At 46.9% G+C, this 22,498-nt stretch overlaps 1 protein-coding gene across 1 annotated transcript in view; it reads left to right on the top strand.

Annotated features, from left to right (window-relative positions):
- Myo1e (myosin IE) overlaps window positions 1-22,498 on the top strand; it is a 182,885-nt gene that overhangs the window by 63,270 nt on the left and 97,117 nt on the right. The window contains exon 2 of the mRNA XM_060384821.1: window positions 14,420-14,563. Within this exon, the coding sequence (XP_060240804.1) occupies window positions 14,420-14,563 (144 nt within the window). The remainder of the gene's footprint in view (window positions 1-14,419; window positions 14,564-22,498) is intronic.

Here is a 22,498-nt window from a genome sequence, read left to right as displayed (position 1 = left end):
TCAGAATGGAGCAGTGTCGTCTGCATGAAAGGGTTGACACATTCTTTTCCATCTAACTGGAAGAGAGCAGGTATCAAGTTCTGCTCCATGGTATCATGCATGGTCAAACAAGGGAGGCTGGGTTTAGAGAGCAGAGGGGTGCCTGGAAACTTGAGAGGCTGGAGAGATGGCTCATTGGGTAAAATACTTACAAGCATGAGAGCCCGTGCTCTAGTCCCAGAACTCAAGGAAAAAGCTTGGTGTTGTCAACCACTTGGAATCCCAGCTTGGGGGAGGCAGGCATAGATGGGTCTCTGGGCCTCCTGGGCCTCTGGCTTCCCCATCATGTGCACACGTATTTGAGCATGTCTGCATACCCCTCACACTTATTTCCTTCAACAGAGTTCTTGTTTGTCTATTTTGTTTGAGTGCAGATTTCTCTGGGGTTGTTATATTCAACTCCTCTGGTGGGACTTATGCACCTTTGCCTCAAAAAAAAAGTCAAAATCTAGTGCTCCAGCCCGGACACACACACAAAGTTTGGGTAAGAAGCCTAAAAACCAGAGAAACAAACAAGGCTGAGACTTTCCTGAGACGATTTTTAAAATGATATGTTGAAATGCATTTTCCAAAAAAAAAAAAAAAAAAAAAAAAAAAAAAAAAGAAATGCATTTTCCTTCTCAGTACAAAGCAAGTGGCTACTTCAGGATTGCACACACAGCCAGTCTCCACCAAGGAGGGTGCTGCAAGAAGAGAGGCTCCAGAGCTCTGGATTCCCAGTGACTGGTAATTGCTAGACATTGGGGTGGGCTGGAAACATCCCTTTGCTTATAGAGTGGCAAGAGCCAAGGTAACCTGTCCTCTCTTCCACCAATATGAGACCTAAGTGCAAGTATTCTCGCTCTCTCTCTCTCTCTCTCTCTCTCTCTCACACACACACACACATGCACACACACAAATTAATCTTTAATAAATAAAACGAAAGCAGTGTGACACCCTAACTTAGTTCTTAGTACAAAGACGGGGCTCTTGAGAAGTTGCACACTTGGAGGTGACGCTGATCACCTTCTTGATGTGTCACAGAATACAGTAGGAAATAACAGGTTTGCCTGCATGGAGGTTTCTACCCAGTCGGGAGAGTTTCTTGGTGTGACTCATCCATGCCTGTAATCACATCAGACACGGCCAGGTCCCATTTCGTTTTCAGTTTTAGTGATTCCAGCAGGAGAAAGTAAATAGCAGAAGGATCCTTGTGAAATTCCATAGCCAGAGGTCTCAAGGTAGACAGAAGGCATTCCTCAAAGTGGTGCTGCTGTGTGTGCGAGGTCACCCACTGAAAGGATGTAGCTGGATGCATTATCCGTGTTCACATTAAGAGAGTAGGAAGAATGTAGGTGGGAGGAGCTGGGTAGATATGATTGACAGGTCTGTGGCATTCTATGATACTTTTAAAAACAAACAAACAACAACAATAAAACCTAAGAAGAGGCTGGTTGTGCTTATTCCTGCCTTTAAACAGGAGGCAGAGACAGGAAGATCTCTCCAAGTCTGCCACGGAGTCAAGATTCAAAAATAAGGACTGGAGAGATGGCTCAGAGGTTAAGAACACTGGCTGTTCTTCCAAAGGCCCTGAGTTCAGTTCCCAGCAAGCACATGGTGGCTCACAACCATCTATAATGAGATCTGGTGCCCTCTTCTGGTGGGCAGAATGCTGTATAAATAAATAAATAAATCTTAAAAGAAAAAAAAGAAAAGATTCACAAATAGTGGGCTAGTAAGATGACTCAGCAGGTAAAGAAAGATCCTTATGCCAAACCTGAGAGTCTGACTTGGGATCTCAGGACCCACATGGTGGAAACGGAGAACAGAGTCTCACAGTTGTCCTCTGGCCTCCACACATGTGTGTGGCACATGCATACGTATGCACACAAATAAATACTGATGTTTATTATAGGAGAGGCTAAAAATGTCTAAATGCACAGACTTAGTTGGTTATGGTAAATGGCCAAAGTAGTAAATACTTTTCTCTGGGACCTTTGGGATAATTATAAAATCAAAACTTTAAAAAAAAAATTAATTAAGAGCCATCCATACCCCAGGTTTGTTAGGGAAGACTTAAGGACAGAGAGCCACCCAGGGAGCGGTTGAGAGTTAGAAGACCCAAGTTCTGATCCTGCTTCCTCCAAAAATGGTTCTGTGGACCTGATGGGTCATCTCCGAGGCTCCAGATTCCTCATCTGCGAAGAGCTTTGGACTAGTTGGCTGATGGATGGAGAAGGCACTTTCTAAGTGGAGTGGAAACTGTAGGGTTTTGAATACGAATACGTAAATATTCTGGGGGTTTTAGAAAACGGCTTAATTGGTGACTTGATTGCCAACCAAGCAGGAGAGCCTGAGTTTGATCCTTAGCCCACTCATGAAAAGCCAGGTATGTGGGAGCCAACTGTGATCTCAGCGATAATGAGGCAGGACAAGAGGGACCCTGGGGCTTGCTCGCCAGGCATTCTAACCTATTGAGGCCCTGGCCACAGCAAGATAGACCCTGAAAAAAAAAAAACCCGAGGCAAATAGCTCCCAAGGAATGGCACAAGAGGTTGACCCATGGCCTTTGTGAGCACCTGCTCACACCGGCCAAATGTGACCCGAATAGGTGCACACGGGGTGTTCTGCCCCAGGCTGGTGGTGCAGCTGGGTTCTGAGAAAACACGGTTAGCATGCTCGAAGCCCTGGATTCCATCCCAGGCATGACAAAAACCAGGCAAGCTCTCTGTAAGGTGCAGACAGGAGAGGTTAAGTAACCTGCCTGGGGCTGGTGTTTTGTTTTGTTTACTTGAGATTTTGAAACATTTAGTTTCTTGGGTGTCTGGTTGTAGGGCTCCTCAAGCCTCTCTGCGGTCTGAGCCTTTTTCCTCAGAGAGGGTGTTTTTTTTTTTCTCTCTGCCTAACAGCTCATACCTTCCTTTCCAGTTCAGATTTGAAAACGTGTACTTGCCTACACTCAGACCTTGGTCCCTGTATGTGGCCACCGCAGGCTCACGCCGTGATTAGCTCCCTCAGGATTAGCTCACCGGGCCGGATCATCCCAGTCGGTGTCCTTGTAAAGCCACCACCAGAACTTGCTTGCTCAACTGGGAGTGTGTCTGTTGCTCTGCCCTGTGGTGGTTAGCATTCTGGACATTGGATTGGGGTGTGTGTGCTTAGTAAGAACCCCTTCAGAGTCCATCAAGGAGGGACAGGTCTCTGCTTGTTGCTCCACAGGCCCGGCTACCCTCTCCACCCTCAGGCCGCTGCGTGCTGCCGCTGGCAGACTGGACTGACAGCTTGGGTGTGGCCTCTGTGAGATAGCCCTTCACAGAGGCATCAGAAGATAGCCATCTGCCTTCTGGTCCACCCTTTAACTCCATCAGCAAGCTCATCTTTGGCATTTCTGTGCTTCTCTTTCCCCCAATACCTCTTCAGAATTCCTTGAGCCCCAAGCCCTGGTTTTATTCCACTCCTCATGTCCAGGGTGTGTGAGTCATGAGTGCAAAGGGCAGGAAAGGTCCTGAACTCTCCCACCAGGTAGTGAAAGGAGAGACTCCTTATGACATTAATGTGTGCTGTTGACTTCCTGGCTACTCTGGTGGCTTTCTTCATTTCGGTGGCCCCATCAGCCCTCACCTCCATGGTTCAGGATCCCTGATCTGGTAAACACTTTCCCGAAGTACCTGAAGTGCTCTGAGAATGAGGCCTTTATGGTTTTATTTCTCTAAAGGAATGTGTTTTCTAAATATAGGTCAGGCTTCAAAAAGGCCTGAGGAGACCTCTATGTTCCTGTCAGAAACAGGGACTGCTCGCTCCTGGGTTTGATTCAGCATGCGTGACTCAGTGATGCCCAGATAGCCTTGCCCTTCAGCACAGCCTTTCTCCTGGACTCACTGCCCCATAGCTCAGTGTGCCTCTGCAAAGGCTGCCTTCACCCCCGGAGGCTGTTGATCAGTTAGACCCTTGCTCAACTGGCACATCCTGACACAGCACCCCCAAGCGGCCCGTGATATGCCAACACCTCACCATTTAAATTGTTTTCCTTTTATTACTTTTTGTTAGCATTTCCTACATGAATACATACTCACACCATTTCTACCCCGTCTCTCCCTTTAACCCAACTCCTCCCATACCCTCACCCACTCCCCCGCAAATTAAAAACTTCCTTTTTAATTACTATTCTTCCACGTGTGTACGAAGACACACACACACACACACACATTTATATCCATATATTAAAAACCTACTGAGTCCATTTAGTGTTGCTTATGTGTATATGTATTTAGGGCTGGCCTCTTGGGATTGGATAACTCATCAGGAGGCGTGCTCATCCTTGGAGAAAACGTATTCTCCCTCTCTCAGTAGCCTTGAATTCTGGCAGCGCTGGGTTCTTGTTTAGGCAAACCTTCCTGGTGAGATTCATGGGCACAATTCCCCTGCTGTGCCTCGGCAGGCGTCCTGATCTGCGGGATCTTACCAGTATCCCGCCCCCTCTTTGGAGGTATTTTGTGAGCATTGGGTGTGTAGTAGATGTAGTAGTTGGGCCCAGGCACCCTGTGTTTTGTGTTCTTTAAGTGTTCCATGTTCGCTTGTAAAAACCATAGGGTGGGGTTGGAAAGATGGTTCGGCAGGCAAAATGCTTGCTGTGAAAACACAAGGACCGCAGTCCGGGTCCCCAGCATCTACGTGAAGTCAGTATGCTGTACCCCCTGAGAGCCCAGCACTGGGGAGATAAAGGGGGAGGGGTGTCCCTGAGCCACGATTGTTGGTCAGCTAGTCTAACCATTCTGCAAGCCCCAGAGAAGAAGGTGGAGAGTAGTCAAGAAGTCACCTGACATCAACCGCCACACACACATATATCTGAACCCCTCCCCCGTGTGTGTGTGTGTGTGTGTGTGTGTGTGTGTGTGTACTCAAAGCACAGGCAAGAACAAAAATCCCTCCACACTTCTAAAAGCTCTTTTCAGTTGGAGTTGGTTGTCACATCTCTACTCCTGTTTTGCATAAGTAAAGCTTTTTTTTTTCAGTCAGCAGAGAGGAGAAAAAGTGAGGAGAGAGAGAGAGAGAGAGAGAGTAGGCTACAGGATTTCAGATAACCCAGGATAGCCTCAGACTTGCTGTGTAGCTGAGAATGACCTTGAGCTTCTGGTCCTCCCGCCTTCATCTCCCTAGTACAGGGATGTACCCGTGCAGTCCATACCAGGTACCACACATGCCACACCTGGTTTATGTGGCGCTTGGGGTCGAAACCAGGGCTGTGTGCATGCTAGACAGGCACTCTCCCAGCTAAGCCCCAGCCTAGAGAGACTTTTGGTCAGGCTGATAATGCACTCTCCTGAGAGGTCCTTTCTCTCAGAATAGCATTAAATGTAGAAACTGCAAGAGTTCAGAGTTCACCTAGAAATTGTTCAGTTACCTTCTAGCTTCGCTTCTGTTTCAGTCAGTGGCGTGAACAAGAGCCACGGAAGCTGGTCCTCCTAGTCAGCTTGCTGGCCTGGTGACTTCAGTCTCTTCAGGCAGTTAGAGAAACTTACTACTCGGCCATGGTCGCCCAAGAGAGGATCCACTTCTAACCAGAGATTAGGTCACAGGGTGAAGTGGGGCTCTGCTTTTTGACCCTTATGAGTGACAGTCTTGTCAGGGAGGTTCCCAAGTCATGTTTGAATATGCATAGTTTCTTCATTGTGAAGAATAAAATTCTGTGAAACTGGCCTTGCCTGAGGCATGAGAGAGCGAGAGCCTGCGCTCAGGCCTGCAGACTGGCCCAGCTGTGCGCCACTCACCTGAGAACGTTATACTTGACTGCAGGAAGGGTGGGGTACTTTCTTAAAGGGCTCCCTGAGGAGCACCACACTAGAGCCCCAGCTAGTTCCTTAGCCTGCCTTTGGGTGTTTGGTACATCACTCGCCTGATTAAAAGACATTTGCCAAGTGAGAAGATCTCAGCCCCTCAGTTCACATTGCTCTGTAGCTGGAAATGCACTTTCCTCGCTAAGGCCTGAGTATTACCCTTAGCTGGGCTGTAGAGTTAAGAGAAGGACGCCAAGCTGGATGGAGTGGTACACAGCTAAAGATCAGGAGTTCAAGGGCAGCCCTGGCTACATGAGACCCTGCTTGGAAAAGCCGGAGAGAAGGGATGTCTTTAAGGGGATTTGATTCCTCCATTTTGACTTCCTGAAGTTGGAGACAGGTAGGTCTAGAAAGCTACTTAGAAATTTCTCAGTGCACCTTCTGGGCCCAGGGTCCCCGTTCATCCTGACAGTCGCTGCCACACTGTGGTAATTATGTAGCTAAGATATCCTGAGGTTAGCCAAAGAGGCAGGTCTCACAAGGAGCCCAGGTTGGCCTCAAATGTGCAGTGATCTTCCTGAGTCCCGGGATTGCAGGTGTGAAACAACACATCCTATTTCATTGTCCTATTGTGTATTCACTCAGCTTGCACTGGCTCACACTAACTGCTACATGTCAAACACAGCCTGCGTCCTGCAGGTGTCCCCTGGAGACTGACTCCATTTTATGGAGCTTGGTCTCATCGGAGGCCACGTCGAAGGTTCTGGTCTGTGAGTTCTGAGCTTTGGGGCTTTCCACCGATGCTCTCTACACTGTACCTGCTTCTCTCCAAGGAGAAATGTCTCATGGCGTTTTTAGACGAACGAAAGGACACAGTTTACAGGCAGCGAAGTAGTGAGCTTTAGAAAGATCACAGTTGCAGCGCCATTCACTTCGTTATGACAGGCAGAACCTGCAGTAAGTATGACCCCCCTGACAGCAGAAGGCCTGGGTTTAAAGCACAGGGGGGGTGTGTGTGTGCGTGCGCACGTGCGTGCGCGCGTGCGTGCGTGCGCGCGTGTGTGTGTGTGTGTGTGTGTGTGTGTGTGTGCGCATGTGCGCTCGAGGTGCTGAGCAACTTAGCCTTTCTGTGCAGCAGTGTCCTGCCTGGTGAGACTGTTAGAATTAAACATGTTATATGTTAGGGTTTAAAATAGAATGACATTTAGCTAGTCTATAATAAATTCTAATTATATCCAGTATCATTTATTCAGCAAGTGAGTGTGAGGCACCCACAAATGCACTGGCCATTGTATTGGGTCTTGGACAGGTGCTGAATGAGGCATAGCTCTGGGAGCCAGGTGCCAGGCTGCTGTTGCATGGGGTGGGGTGGGGTTCCCAGAGAGGGCAGCCTGGGCTGATGGAACAGTGCTTTATGGGTAGTAGGCGTAGGAGGTAGAGTAGGGAGGAGCCTGCCAGAGAATATTGCATCCAAGCAGGGGACAGCGTGACTCAGTTTTCCCACCATACACGCACAGATCCGTGCATGGAGACAGAGCGAGGGGAAAGCAATTAGAAAGGGGAGCCTTGCTGGGGCTTGCACGTTAGATGCGAGGCCAGCCACCACGTGGGTGACTTCCTGGGTCTAGACTAGGTCTGAAAGGATAGACTGTTCCCTGATCTCCTGTCCCACTCCTAAGGGGGCCTCTAGCAGAGCCTCTCAGCTTGGGGCTTACACGCTGGGGGCTTCTGGGAGCCCAGGCCTCCTGAGCTGCTTTCTGGGAACCTGTGGCCCTGAGTACCCAGGATGTGTGTGGGTTTGTTTAAAAGTGTTCTAGAGAAGGAGCAAAGAGGGCAAAGGGGACTTTTGATGAGGACCAGAATGGCAGGAGCTATCCTTTTTTCTAGACGTTGAGAAAGAACCATGCTGGCTATTCTTGAAGGAAGCTCTTCCCAGGAGAAAGGAAGAGACCATTGCTTAAAAGAGACTGTCCCCTCAGCTTCAAGTCCAGCCCACTCCGGAGCCTCTGCAAGGCATCCTAGTGTGGCTGGCTTGGAGACTTCTCTGAGGTGAGAGGGTTAGAGCATGGCCTTGGGACCCCTGAGAATTGAGAGATGACCAGAATAACTCCTATTTACCAACTGAAGGGGGCCTGGTCTTGCCCTGGTCTTGAGAGTCCACAGAAAGGAAAAGACTTGTGGGACATAGAGTATAAGCCACCAACACTCCCCACAACTGTCAGAAACAGGTGGGGACTGACCCAATAGAGGACTGCAGCAAGTGTCTGTGTGGACACTACAGCGAGCAAGATGGATGTGCACGGTGTGGGCTGTGTGTGTGTGTGTGTGTGTGTGTGTGTGTGTTTCACACATGCCACTGTATGTAGGTGTCCAACTCGCCTCCCTCCTCGTGTGAGGCAGTGTCATTCTCTGTACCTCAGCCTCGCTGGCCCACCAGCTTCTGGAAATCCTGCTTTTTCTGACTCCTTTTTCTCCATAGGAATTCTAGGATTACTGACATATCTGTGCTGCTACACCCGACTTTTTAATGGTTTCTGGGAAGCCAAACTTAGATCCTCATATACTTGTGACAAATGCTTTCACCGCTGAGCTGTCTCCCCAGCCTTCATGCATATTTTCAAACCTTGGCTTAGTTATTTATTTTTTAAAATGTTTTAAGATCTTTTTACATAGTGAGGCATTAAGGGAATCACCAAAATAAGGCTTTTTGAAAGAAGTTTACTTTTATTTTATGTGTACATGTGTTTTGGCTGCATGGTAAGTAAGTGCAGTAGGCCAGAGACCAGAAGAGGGCATCAGATTCCCTGGAGCTACAATGGCAGAAGATTATGAGCTGCTACATGAGAGCTGAGAACTAAACTCAGGTCCTCTGTAAGAGCAGCAAGTGCTCCTAACTGCTGAGCCATCTCTCTAGCTCCATTTTTTTTTTCTTGTTTGTTTTTCTCTGTGTAGCCCTGGCTGTCCTGGAACTTGCTCTATAGACCAGCCTGGCCTTGAACTCAACGAGATGCTCCTGCCTCTGCCTCTGGAGTGCTGGGATTCAAGGCGAGTGCCACCATTCCCAGCTTGCAGATATGTATCTTAAAGTAAACTTCCCAAAATAAAATGGGCAGATCAAATAGGATGTGGATTTTGTTTTTATTTAGTTGACTAGTTTCTAAATTTTGATGCCCATTTTTAGCTTGTGCCCTAAAAATATTGTTTAGGAGTCTGAAGGGTATTTTTAGCCTCCCATCTCTCCCAACACTGGGCCTGTTGTATTTCTTGGTACGTTTAACAGTCTCCCTGTTCCTGGCCAGTGAAGGGCATTGCCCGTGAAGGGCTCCTTCTCCTCTGGATGAAGTGGGTAAACCAGAGTTTGCAGAGCCACGAGGCGTGGGCCACCAGAGAGCACAATGCTGCCTGTGTGTGCCTGCTGACTCACCTTTGCTCTCCTAGTCCCACCCTAGTAAACACACACACACACACACACACACACACACACACAGAGTGGGGTATGGGGAGAGACAGAGAGACAGACAGAGATGGGGTGGGGGGAATCTCCACCTTTTAAAACCAGGCAGAATCATCACAATCCTGAAGCTCCTGCCCTGTGGCCCTTCCTTCCTCCTGGTGAAGAAGACCCATGTCTGGGTGCGTTCATACTCCTAAACTAGGCTAGGAGATGGGTGTAGAGATACTCTGCTTTCCAGAACCTATGTATGAATTAACAGCCTCTCCTTAAACTACATGGTCATTAGAAACTAACCTGGGTGCAGTATGAGGACAGTTGAATCCTTGTAACTGCTGATTTTCAGGGCTACAGACAAGTATGTCTTCATTTTTGATCCAAGAGTTCTCTGTGCTTCGTCCACTCCCACCCCCACCCCCCACCTTGTATCCTTTCTGAGTAAAAACCTACTGCTTTTAGGGAGAAGGGGACAAAAGGAGAAACTCAAGAGCAAGCAGAGAGGTGAAAAGGAACAGCTCTTAGAGGATAGGATGGGTGACACCATGGAGAAGTTTTGCCCCTGCATCCCACCCAGTCGTGCCAGGCTGCTCCGCCCAGCCAGGAATAGGCAGAACAAATAAAGCGGAAACATGAGTGTATGGTCAAGGGGATTTCCCTGGAACTGTGACACATCCTCACGCTTCTGAGAAAGTAGCTGGTGTCCTAGGGCAACTGAGAGCCCTCCTTAGAAGGCTATAAATTTTAACTCTGCGTGTGTGTGTGTGTGTGTGTGTGTGTGTGTGTGTGTGCTCCCTGACTCTAAAGGCCTTTGTCATTAAACTCAGTTGCCTCCTATATAATACATTGCTCACCTTTAACTCCGCTGAGTGCTTGGCTGAGAGCCCTGAGCTCCATGATTCCCTGGGCATGTTTTCATCTCTGTTTGTCTTCCCTGCTCAGCCCTGCTTCTACCTTCTGGGTTCTGATTCCTCCTCCAGTCTGGCTGGGGTGGCCTCCCCCTCCTCAGGGTTCTTATCCTTCCTTTCTCCCCTCTCCAGCTTTATCTCATCTGATTTTTTAAAATTGCAAATAAAAATTTTTATTTCTATAAATGAATTTTTTTAGGTTAGCATACAAAGTAGCAGGTTCCTTTGTGGCTTTGTCATACACATTGTATTCTAATCATTCTTTTGAAATTTCCTCTCCTGAAAACATTTTTTTTTTCTCTGTCTCATCTACATACCCGATTGTTGTCTTTTTGTGGTGGGTTGGGAAGGAGGGGAAGAGCAAGGTGAGAAGCTGAGAAAGCACCTTGAAATTTTACAGGATAATTCACAATGTTGGGGGTGGGTTGTAAAGACAGAGTTCATATATGCAGCCATTGTTGCCTGGGAGGTAAGGGAAAGAAAAAGGAAGTCATTACACACATGTGCACACACATGAGCACACACATGTGATCTCGCACACACACACACAGATTCATTACCAACTAGGTATAGAAAAGTTGTGTAATTAAAAGCAACTCAGTGTTTCAGCCTTTGATGCTGAGTCATTAGCAAAGATAGTGTGTCTTCTTTTAAAAGGATTTTAAAATCGTATTTTATGTGTATGAGTCTTTTGTCTGTCTGTATGTATGTGCCCAAAGTATATATGTACATTTATGAAGACTAAAGGAGGGTGCCAGATTCCCTAGAACTGGAATTAAAAATGACTGTGAGCTCTCTGCCCTGTGGATGCTGGGAATGGAACCCAGAATCCCTGCAAGAGCAGCAAGTACTCCTAACTGCTGAGCTACCATCTTAGGCCTGATGATGTTTCTTTTTCATGAGGAATTCTGCCCAGATATACTCTGGTCTCCTGTTGCCATTTCAGTATTGATAGACAGGAGTAAGCTGGGTGGGGCCCTGGGAAGGCGATGGGAAGAAGCCATCTTTGGGTGGGTCTGAAGCCGGCTGCACTGTTGGCTTCACCGCTTGCTCACTGGAGGGAGCATGGCAATGTGAGCCCCTGTCTTGTGAGGCTGCTGGGAATGGTAAACAGACTGGTTACTGTGAGTGAGGAGACTCCACAGGGACATGACCTACGATGGCGTGATATTCTGAAAAGCCAAAAGCTGAAAAAAATCTCAAAAATTGAAATGCTTGAATACATTCAAGGCACAGCGTTGCTCTGCTGGGCCACGGGGGAAGGAGAGGTGAGGTGGAATGTTTGCCCTTCTGAGGACGGGAATGCTCAGAGCTGTGGCTCTTTGCATATTACTGGCAAAATCTGGGAAAAGACAGGAGTTGGAAGAATTATTTTTTTTTCTGAATGTGCATCACTGCAGTACCACTGTGAAGTAAAACAAATGTCATATAACAAACACTGTAAGCCAGGCTTGCTTGTGGCAACCACTCAGTCAACTCTCGGTTCGTGTTCCAGACAAAAGCCTAGGAAGTGAGAAAAGGGAGCCACAAGCTACAAGGGCTTGGAGCTTGGTTGGTGGGGTGCTTGCTTAGTATGCAGGGGCCTCTGGGTTCCATCCCAAGCTCTGCAGAAAGAAGGCGTGGTGGCTTTTGCCTGCCATCCCAGCACTCATGAGGTGGAGGCAGGAGGGTCAGAAGTTCAAGGTCATCCTCAGCTACATAGTGAGTTTGAGGCTGGGATGACAACTTTTAATATTAATATCTGGAACAAAAATGCGCAGTAGCCTCAGCAGGAAGCACTATTTCTCTGGAGAATGATTGACATCAGGAGGAGAAATCAGCCTCTGAGACAGCAGGCAGGACCGTGAGATGGAAAGGAGCCAGTGGACCCTGTGACTGTCCATAGAACATAGGTTACCGTGAGGATCCTCGTAAGGGGACATCCTCCCCGGCCCCTTGTTCTTTGTAGGCAGTAAATAACCAGTTATCGATGGCTTTCTGTTTTCCTCAGTTATATCTTTTCAAAAGGAAAATAACATTTCTGGCCTTTTGTGTGTGGGGGGTGGTAGCCAGAGAGCCGGGGAGGAACACCATGGGCCCTGTCTGGTTGGAAGTAGGCCATGGGCATAAGAAGGGAGCCCTGTGAGTCAAGCTGCGGGCAGCGCCTTTCCTCTCTTCTCTGCTGGCCACAGAGGAAGGGGGAGTGGTGACGTCTGAGGTAATTGTGCAGAATTGCTGTTGTCTGTGGTTCTGGGAAAGCCAAATATATCGTATGGACAGTTTCCCTCCACTAGGCAGCATGGGTGGTAAACCTCCTAGAACCTTTTTCCACAGCTTGAACCCCTGGCGTGTGATACGCTTTTCCTGGTGGTGGCTCTCCTCTTGGCTGGGTTTTGAGGATTGCTTTTGGACTTGACTTTTAGCAAGGGAGTCTGTGTCCTCCTCACACAGAACAAAGCAACTTCATGTATTTTCCCTGTGAAAGTTAATACGGCTTCGGTCTTGTTTCTTTCCACCTCTGCTGTCTCTCACAGAGCGGCTCCTTTTGTTTTCTCATGCTAATTTTGCTGTCTGAGCAGCCAGCCTTTCTGGATACCCTGGTCTGTAAACGTTCCCTGCTTTGTGGAAACTTCCCCAAGTCATGAGCTAACACAGTGGGGACAGGACTGAGTGATACTTGCTCCGTTGCACTAGCCTAGAACATGGCACCTCTGTGAGAACATGGCAAGTGTTAAGAGCAAACCACAATACTCCAGGATCGTGTCTCCTGTCAGAACTAGGCATGTATTCAAGCTTCTTTTCTTTCATTTAATTTTTTCTGTTTGTTGGTAGCTCTTTTTGGCCCTGATGAGTATATATGAGAACAAATGTTTTTCTTCAAATTTCTCTGAAAAATTCAAATGTTTGAGATCTACCTCAGAAGTCATCACTTTAGTATGCCATAGCGTAAAGGGCCCATGCCCCACCCTTCAAATGTTTTTGTATGTTTATTCTGTCTATTATTTTTTATTGTTATTTGACACAGAGCCTTGCTATATATCCTAGACATGCTTAGACCTCACAGTCTTCCTCCCTCAGCCTCTTGGGTTCTTGGACCACAACGCTGAACTTCATGTATGTTTGTGTGTTGACTGTTAACTTGTATGAGAGTCACTGCCCATCACTGCTGGGTATCCTTCAATGGACTGTGAGCCCCCAAATGCAGCCACCCAAGGTGCTTCCTCCCCTCAACCTTGCATGGGCATCCCACTATGGGAATGCCGCATCAGAGGTAGCCCTGCAGCCCAGAGCTTTCAGAGGCCTCCCCTACTGCAAAGCTAAATGCCCTCAATGTAGGCCAAGGCCAAGGCCTCACTGGTTCAAGGAAGGAGACTCCACCAGACACAGCATGTTCTGTGATGGTGTAGAACTTCCTGGCTAGTGTAGTGGTGACAGGCATCCAGCTTGGCCTATCTTATGCATGCGGATGGCCAGCGTGAGAGGCCGTCGAGAAGTTTCTGAAGGAGAACTAGTTTGGATCACTTGAGAAGGTGGCCGCGTGACCTAACTGTAGGTAATTCACGTTCTTCTCACTTTGGGGTTCAGTTCTATACTTTGTAACCTTAAGTTTAATTTTGATTTTACTGACAAACTGAAGAAACAGATTTCAGGTAGTGTAAGACTTGGTCCTTCCTGTTGGGCTCCGCAGATGTTCCTCCATGTTGGGCACTGTAATCCTGATCTCTTCAATGCTTTGTGGGAATGTGCTGTTTCGTGTAATTCTCACAGTCACTCTGTGAAGTGGGTCTCAGTTCTCTGAGCTTACAAATGAGAAAAGAGATCTAGGGTGCGGCTCAGTTGGTAGAGTACTTGCCTAGCATGCCTAAAGCCCTGGGTTTGATCCTCATCATATGCATAAGCCAGGTATGCTGGGGCTATAGTCTCAACACCCTCAAGGTGGAGACAGGAGGATCAGATGCTCAAAGTCATCCTTGGCTACAAACCGAGTTCACATTACCCTGGGCTATGTGAGACCCCGACTCGACTCCAATTAACAAGTAAACAAAATGTACCGCGTCAGCAGGACACTGGAGCAGGGTGACTTTCCCCCCACTTATCTGTAGGTGGCAAGGCTGGGACTCAGAATCTTAGCTGTGCTTTACGACACGGTTTATTTGTGAAATACATATATGAAATATATATGTATATACGTGTGTGTGTGTGTGTGTGTGTGTGTGTGTGTGTGTGTGTGTGTGTTAGGAAACTGCAGGAGAACATGAGCATCCTAACCCATCGTGTGCTTTTGTCTGCAGGGCAGCAAAGGCGCCTACCGGTACCACTGGCAGAGTCACAATGTCAAGCACAGCGGTGTGGACGACATGGTGCTGCTATCCAAGATCACGGAGGGCTCCATCGTAGAGAACCTGAAGAAGAGATACATGGACGACTATATCTTTGTATCCTTTGCCCTGTCCTGTGCACACCTCCAGAGTCCGACTGTTCCACAGTCCTATGGCTCTCTGGCCGTGAGCCATACCTTCTGACCATCAGAGCTGATGCCATTGGCTCTCAGTATTCTCACTTTCAGAGCCAAAGGCTGGGCTTCCAAGGGCACAGATGAGACTCAGGTGTTTACCCTGTGTTCCATGGAATCAAAGTGCAGCTCCCTCCTAGTGTTCCTTTGAGTTACAGCAGCCTTCTGAGTGTCTGAGACCTCCGCCTGTACTGAGCAAAGTCCTGCCCTGTGTTCTGTGTGGGTGTCATCCCGATGACATGGTGGAGACTCTTCGGTCCAGACTGCAAAGGTTGAAAAAGATCACCTCATGGGTAGGAAGGCACCTCCCAGTTTTCCCGAGCCTTTCTATTTACTGGAGGAAACAGGAGAAGGGGTGATCGGCTATTGAAAATGCCTGGTGTGTTTCCGCTTGCCAGATGGCGGTTTATAATAGGGCCTGAAAACATAGAAAGCAAACCTCATGGAAATGTGCGCCGACTTCGTGGTGAAAGAGAACTGTGGTAGTGGGGGCTATTCCGTCAGCAGTCAGGACTGTCTCTTTGGGGCAACTGGCACATTGGTGAAATTGTCACCTGAATTAGTCACAGCAAAGGTTTGTGTTACCCGGACAGCGGCACCAGGGTGCTTCATGCTGATGCTGGGGTCACTTCTGACGGTGCAGCATCTAGGAAACAGGCTGCTCTACAATATGATGTGCATCTTGGATTTCACCCAGAGAGCCTGGGAAAGTTTTCTCACCGGGGGCTTCTTTTTCACCAAAACCTAGACAGCCACACTTTTGCAGGCTGCCCGCTCATCACTCGTGCGTTTAGGTGTTGAACTTACTAGATACTCAGGGAGCAATGTCCATTATTTCAAGGCGTTTGAACCATTACAATCAGTTCTGTGCTGTTTTTTTATTTACCACAAAAGGAATCTCTTCCAAGTATTTGTGCAGTTAAATCCCTAAAGCTCTCCTTTTAAGGATATATATATATATATATATATGTATATATATATATGGATTTGTTGAACATTATAATATATAATATGTAGCATATTATATATTATTTTAAGGATATATATATGGATTTGTTGAACATTATAATAGCATTATTTAAATTTTTAACAGTTTAACTTTTAAATTTAACTTTTAAATTTAAACTTTTAACAGTTGTTCATATATTTTAAAAGGCTTTTGTTTTGGTTTTCAGGGTTTCATTCTTTATCCCAGGATGGGCTGGAACTCACTATGTAGCCCAGGCTGGCTTTGAATATAGAGATCGGATGCTTCTGCCTCCCAAGTGCTGACATTAAAGGTGTGCACCACCATGCTAAAGCCAGGTGTGTGTGTGTGTGTGTGTGTATGTGTGCATGCACATGAGTGCACTGTCCACAGGGACCATAAGAGTGTCAGAACTCTGGTCCTCTTCAAGAGTAGTACAAGCTTTTAACCAATGCTAACTTGGGGATAAGATATGATGGTTTAATGCATTTGGACACAATAGAACAATTAAATAAGGCTAATTGACATGTCTGTCACCTCCTATACTCGGATATGTGTTATAACCATTTTAAAAATCTCTGATCAATCTTGACAATTTGTTCTGTACAGTTCAGAGAACTATCTGTGCTAGCTCTGTTTTTGGTGTTTGAACGAGTTAGTTTATTAAACACGTAGTAAGCAAGAGTAGCAGCGGATGCATCATTAGCAAAGCGTCATTAGGTCAGGCTCTCGTGCCGCCCACCAGAGACAACTGGAGTGACCTGACTGAGAGCAAAAGCAGCGTCATCAAGCTCAGAGTTAACAACATCCCGCAGAAACTGACTAGGGAGCTCACATCGGGGCGGTCTCCTGGAGTTCCAGATTGAGAGAGGCACGTGGAACAGGTTGTCCCCTAGGGTGAGACGCCCAAGTTAAAAACAAAACAAAACAATAGTTACAGGTAGATAATGTCAAATTGTGGGGCTTACAAACCTCCAGCAGAAACCAACCAGGGAAGCTGAGGCCGTCAGCCTGGAGTTCCTGATTGAGTTTTCTCTCCATGATTGGATTTCTCACGGCTGAGCTCCCGGCCTGGGTTTCTGCTGCAGATATTTTTACATCATGGGATAAACAATAATAGGGTTGGAAATAGTTTGCTTTCTAGCTACTCTCAAGGGTACAGCGTTTTTAATACCCTTAGCTGCTTGCTGACTCCCCCTCCCCCACCCCCACCAAGTCCCACCAAGCCCCTGACAGAGTCAAGCGTCCACCCGACCCCAAACAGGCTGTGTTAGAACATGCTTGACAAAAGCATGCCTGGGTCGGGGGTGGGGCGGGGCCTCTCAGCTCAAACAGCGCATGGCAATTTGGCAATGTAACGCACACTACAGTATTGCATTGTTGTGAAGTTAGGGCGAACAGCATCCTCTCCGTGAGCGCTGGCTCAGCTTACAGACAGACCCCGCCCACCACCGTCTTTAAGCTGCAGTTTTCCTGGGGACCCTTGAGGTACTTCCTGCCCCCGTTTCCCTTACTGTAACTGTACTGAAGCAGTTGTGTGCACTTCCCGTTCCTCCTCTGGTCACACAAGCTGGAATTTCTTTATTTCACCTGGATGTGGTGCCACCAGCCAGTGTGATGTGCAAGACCACGTGGCACACGGAGGCTCGCAGAGAAGATTGGGAAGAAGCAGGTGGAACTGTGGATTGGGAACGCCCGCCCGGCTTCTACCCGCCGAGCTACGTCCCAGCTCAACAAACTGCTTCCAAGTGGAAGATCAAAATGAAGGCTCTGTTTTTACATTATTGACAGGGAAATGGGATCTTTTTTGTTTGCCCCTTTGCTGTATGTATATTATATGCATACACCCATACATGAGCGTGTGGAGGCCAGAGGAGGACCTGGGTGTCGTGTCGTGTCGTGTCTTCCTCTGTTGCTCTTCATCTTTTTTTTCTTTTTTTTGACAGTGTCTCTCACTGAACCTGAAACTCACTGAACCTGAAACTCACCTATTTGGCCAGGCTGGTTAGCCAGGGAGCTCCGGTCATGCCCCTGTCAATACTTTGCCTGCACTGGGGCCACAGGCATATGCAGCCATGCCTGGCTTTAGTGTGTGGACTGGGGATTTGAACTCAGGTCATCTTGTTTTCATGACAAGCATTAGTATCCACTGAGCCATTTACCTACCCAGGAAAAATGTGGTTTTTTTTTTTTTTGATAAACTGGATAAGAAAAGACAAAGTTAATGATGGCAGTGGTGGTTGCCTGAAATTAGTCTAACTTCACTTCAGACAGTGTGCTCCTCACTGGATTGCTGCTTATAAGACCCCAGAAGCTTCTTTCTTGTGGATGGACACCATGACCTTTATACAGGCGGAAAGTTGTAGAAGCCTTTCTAAGCAGTATCATTGAACATGACTTCTACAGCACAGCCTAGCAAAGGGAAAGACACTCAAACCTGCCCCCAGGGTGACTTCCTGTGCACCTCTCAGCATGTAGCACTATCCCTCAAGCACACACACACACACACACACACACACACACACACACACACACACACGGGAGTCTGCTTGCTCTTTAACAATAATGCACCAGCCCATCTCGTATTTTGGCTTTCCCGCACAGTTGTTGGCACGGGATGCACCATAGTAAGTGTTTGCTGAAAATGTGTTGACTCTCAAGACTCTTTAAATTCAGACAGCAGAATTTTTTAATGACTCAACAGGACAGAGTGGGGGTAGTGAATGCCTTTGAGTCAATAACTGACTAATGGTGTGTCCCCCAAGGAAACGAGCTACGTGACCACTCATGGCTTTATGATATAGACATCTCTACCCACTCGACACAAATGTGCTTTCTTTCGGCAGGTGGGAGGGAGTCCCTGCCAGCTCTGGGGACGCCTGGCTGGTGGATGTGTGGAGCCGCTGCATCTGCCTCCCCATCTTTCTCCCTAGTCACAGCCTCCTTTACCACTTAGTCGTCAGAGGTAACCCACAGCAGAGCATTTCTGTAAGTTCAAGGTGATTTCTTTCTCCTGTTTGTTAAAGCAAAAGATATTTATATATATATAATCTTTAATATATAAAAATTAATATTCTATTTCTATATAAAATTTCTTCATTTACTTATATTTAAACGATTTGTATATACATATATATGTATATATATGTGTATATATATATATACATACATACATACATATATATAAATCTTTTACCTCTCATGCCCATAATGCCAGCGCTGTTTTGTAGGTCAGCATGAAGGATAATCCGTGGCTAATGCATGCAGGCCCAGCGCAGTTGCTTTGTTCTCCACTAGGAAACAAAATCCACTTAGCACACGCTGACATTGTCTGACCAATAAAGCCCTGCATTTTTGAGCTGTTTATCCCCAAGAAAGGAAGGCTGAGTTTACCATCCATTCATAGAGACGGCTGCCCCACTGCTTACAATGATTTTCTAAAGTGCGTGAGGGAAGAAAGTTCTGGAATTTAGAAAGAAAAGAGTCACAGCAGCACTCGGTTGTCTGTCCGTTCCGGCCGCTTGGCTGAGGAGAATTCCCGTGTGAAGCATTTCACACTCACCAGCTCCAACTGTCTCTAAACTTTTTTTTTTCCCCTCAAAGGCCATGCTCAAACGTGCTTGGCATCTTTAATCCCTCCATGAGGAGCTCAGGCTCTCCCGCCAGATCAAGGATTGCAAGAGGCAGTGTACCCTTAGTCATTCAGAGTGACGGCTTGGCCCTTGGCAGATGCTTCACACAGAGGGGCCAGCATGCTGAGTGAGACATTAGTTTTGTGAGTGGAGCCGAGGGCTCGGGTTCTGGCTTGGACCTTCTCTAAATATATGACTTTGGACAGTGGCCCTCCCCTTTTTTCACTTTCCAGTAATGTAGGCAGTGAGGTTGGCTTATCACTGCAGGCTGTCATCATGCTCAGTGGTACAATGCTCTTAGCTTTGCCTAATATTCAAAACAAACATGGAGGGCTGGGCATGTCCCTAGTGTGCGTGAAGCCCTGGGTTCGATCCCCACCACCACATAAACCAGACAGTGTTCTCCCAAGAGACGGCGGAAGCAGAAAGGTCAGCCCTTCGAGGTCATCCGCAGATACACTGTAACTATCCCTGGCTGTTAGGTCAGCCAGGGATATAGAAGAACCTGTCACAGATAATACTAAATACGGGCCGGAGAGGTGGCTCTGCAGTTCAGAATGCTTGCTACTCTTCCAGAAGACCACAGTGTCTAGAGCCCATTTTAGGGGCTCACTCACAAGAGCCCAAAACTCCAGCTCCTGGGAATCTAATACTCTCTGGCCTTCCTGGCCCTAACATGCATACAAGCACACATATACATAAGTGAAAACATCTTTAAAAGTAAGGAATAAATTATATTTACAGTTAAAAAATAAGACAAACAGGCAGAACTGCTTTACCTCTACATTTCAGAAAAGGCTATCAAAAGGAAATGGACTAAATTCTGAAGCATAGTCCTTTATACCAGATGAATTGAACTTGGCTTGTTAAATTCATTATTATTATTGGGAGAGGGGCGCAAAGGTTCAGGAAGTCTCAGGACAACTTTCAGGAGTTCCCTCCTGTGTGGGTTCCTGGGGTGAAAGCCAGGTCATTAGGCATGATGGCAAGTATTTGGACCCTCTGAGTCACCTCACCAGCCCGAATTGAGCCTCATGAAAAATTCAATGTGGTGTTGTTGTTTTTTTTAATCTCCCTTGTCATTTGTGCTGCAGGTTAATGAGCACTCACAGAAGTTTGGGCAAACACCTTAGAACCAATGGGTTAACCAATGCCTGGTTCCCCTTGCCTCTCACTGTCTCTCCTTACATGAAACACCCCTCCCTCATCCTCCTTTTATTTGGTATCATAGTTTCATATCTACCTGCAGTTTGAAAATTATCCTTAAGCCACACCTTCATGGTAGAAGATTGTGTGTGTAGAGATAATGGCCCTGACAGTGTCCCGAGAGGCACGCCTGAATTATGTATTAGATGTGGGAGGGAGGGAGGAGGGACTTCTGGATCTCCACTCCACCAGGTCCCTGAGCCCTCTGAATATAAGCTCAGGTCTCTAAAGACCTAGCCAGATAGAAAAGGGGAAATTGTTTTGATAACACAATAAAGTCAGACTCCAGTTGGAATTAAGTGAATTTGTTTCCTTGGAATAACTATTTCCTGTCCGTTCTGATGCAGTAAATTTGTAGGTTCTTAGTGTGGAATCAGGACACACTGACAATTTCAGTCTTGTCAAATAAGGATGCCCTGCTGGGCAATTTGGGGGAGAAGCTACAGAGTCCCCTTCATTCTTACCTGAGTCACTGTTCTAGGCCAGTTCCTAGGACAATCTAAAAGAGGTTGTTTGTAGAACACACTAAAACAACAGTGACTCCATTTTCCATCCATACTCACCTGTGTTCTATTTATTAGGTAGCTGAGGGCCTGGGGGGTGGGAGAGATGGTGCCTGTGGGTCCCCTCTGTTCTCCTGTGGCAGTGACCACTTTGTCCAGGAGGAAGTGGCGGTGACAGCATTTCCTTTACTGTGATGGGAAGAGGCACTGTCCTCTGTGGAAGGATGAGGTGCATGTTCCCTGGTTTGTTTTTTCTCAGAGTGGACATCTTACAGCCTTCAAAACGCTCTTATATTTTATAGCGTTGTTATAGACATTGAGCAGGAGAGTCCAGAAGAGAGACAAAGCTTTTCCCTTCAGTTTTGATTATTAGAGCCATAGCAAATTTTAAAACAACAACTACTACTAATGTTTATATTTTAATTTATGTGTATGGGCAGTTTACCTGCATGTATGTGCACCACTTGCATGCCTGGTGCCTGAGCAGGGGCTTGGATCCCAGGAACTGGAGTTACAGGTAGTTGTGAACTGCAGTGTGAGTACTGGGAATTGAACCCAGGTCCTCTGGAAGAGCAGCCAGTGCTAGGTCATCTCTCCAGCCTCTTAAGGTGGATTTTGGAATAGACAAAGCCTCCTGGTAGTTGTAAGTCAGAACAGGCTGCAGGGCATTCCAACCCTCCCTGCATGAATCCTTGTCCCACTGATGTAAGATTGATATGTAAACAAAACAGGGAGAGCCCAGGTACACATCAATCTCAGCCAAACATGTAACCTTTTAGCACAAGTGTGTCCCAATGTTACTGTAGGCATATTTATAGTTTAAACATTTTCATTGCTTCCCTGATGTTCAAATATAATGAGATAGTCTTCTGGCTTCCTCCCATGCACAGGGAACAGGTACACATACCCTCACATATGCAGCCATATGCAAATATTACACACATGCATCAAACACCTTCCAGACACACACACACACACACACACACACACACACACACACACACAATTTTCTTTATTAAAAACCACTTCAAACACACATATACAAAGTGAGACTTTTAGGGAGGCTGAGCAGATGGCTCAGTGGGTAAAAGCATTTGCAAAGTTTGGTGACCTGAGTTTGGTTCATGGAACCTACATAAAAAGCTAAATGTGTCCAGACGGTGATGGGGCACACCTTTAATCCGGTACTCAGGAGGCAGATGTTTAGGAGGATCTCTGTGAGTTCGAGGTCCCAAAGCTAGTTCCAGGACAGCCAGAGCTACACGAAGAAACTCTATCTCGAAAAAACAAAACATCTGAATGTAGATACGAAACGCCAGCACAGCAGAGACCACAGGAGAGACCCTGCCTCAACAAGGTGGGGGCGGGGGGCCAACTCCAGAAAGTTATCCTCTGGCTCCACACAAGTACTGTGGACCCATCCCACTCCACAGAAAACAATTTTAACAAATTTTTTTTTAAATATAAAGAAAAGCTTTAAATTCAGTGTACACTTCCTCTCTCAGAGAAGCTTTCCTGGGTCCCCAAATAATACCTTTCTCTTCTACATC

The sequence above is a fragment of the Meriones unguiculatus genome, chromosome 6 (genome assembly GCF_030254825.1).
Source record: "Meriones unguiculatus strain TT.TT164.6M chromosome 6, Bangor_MerUng_6.1, whole genome shotgun sequence".
NCBI classification, from domain to species: Eukaryota; Metazoa; Chordata; class Mammalia; order Rodentia; family Muridae; genus Meriones; species Meriones unguiculatus.
Note: the sequence above shows the minus strand (reverse complement) of the source record. Positions and strands in the feature narration are given on the sequence as shown.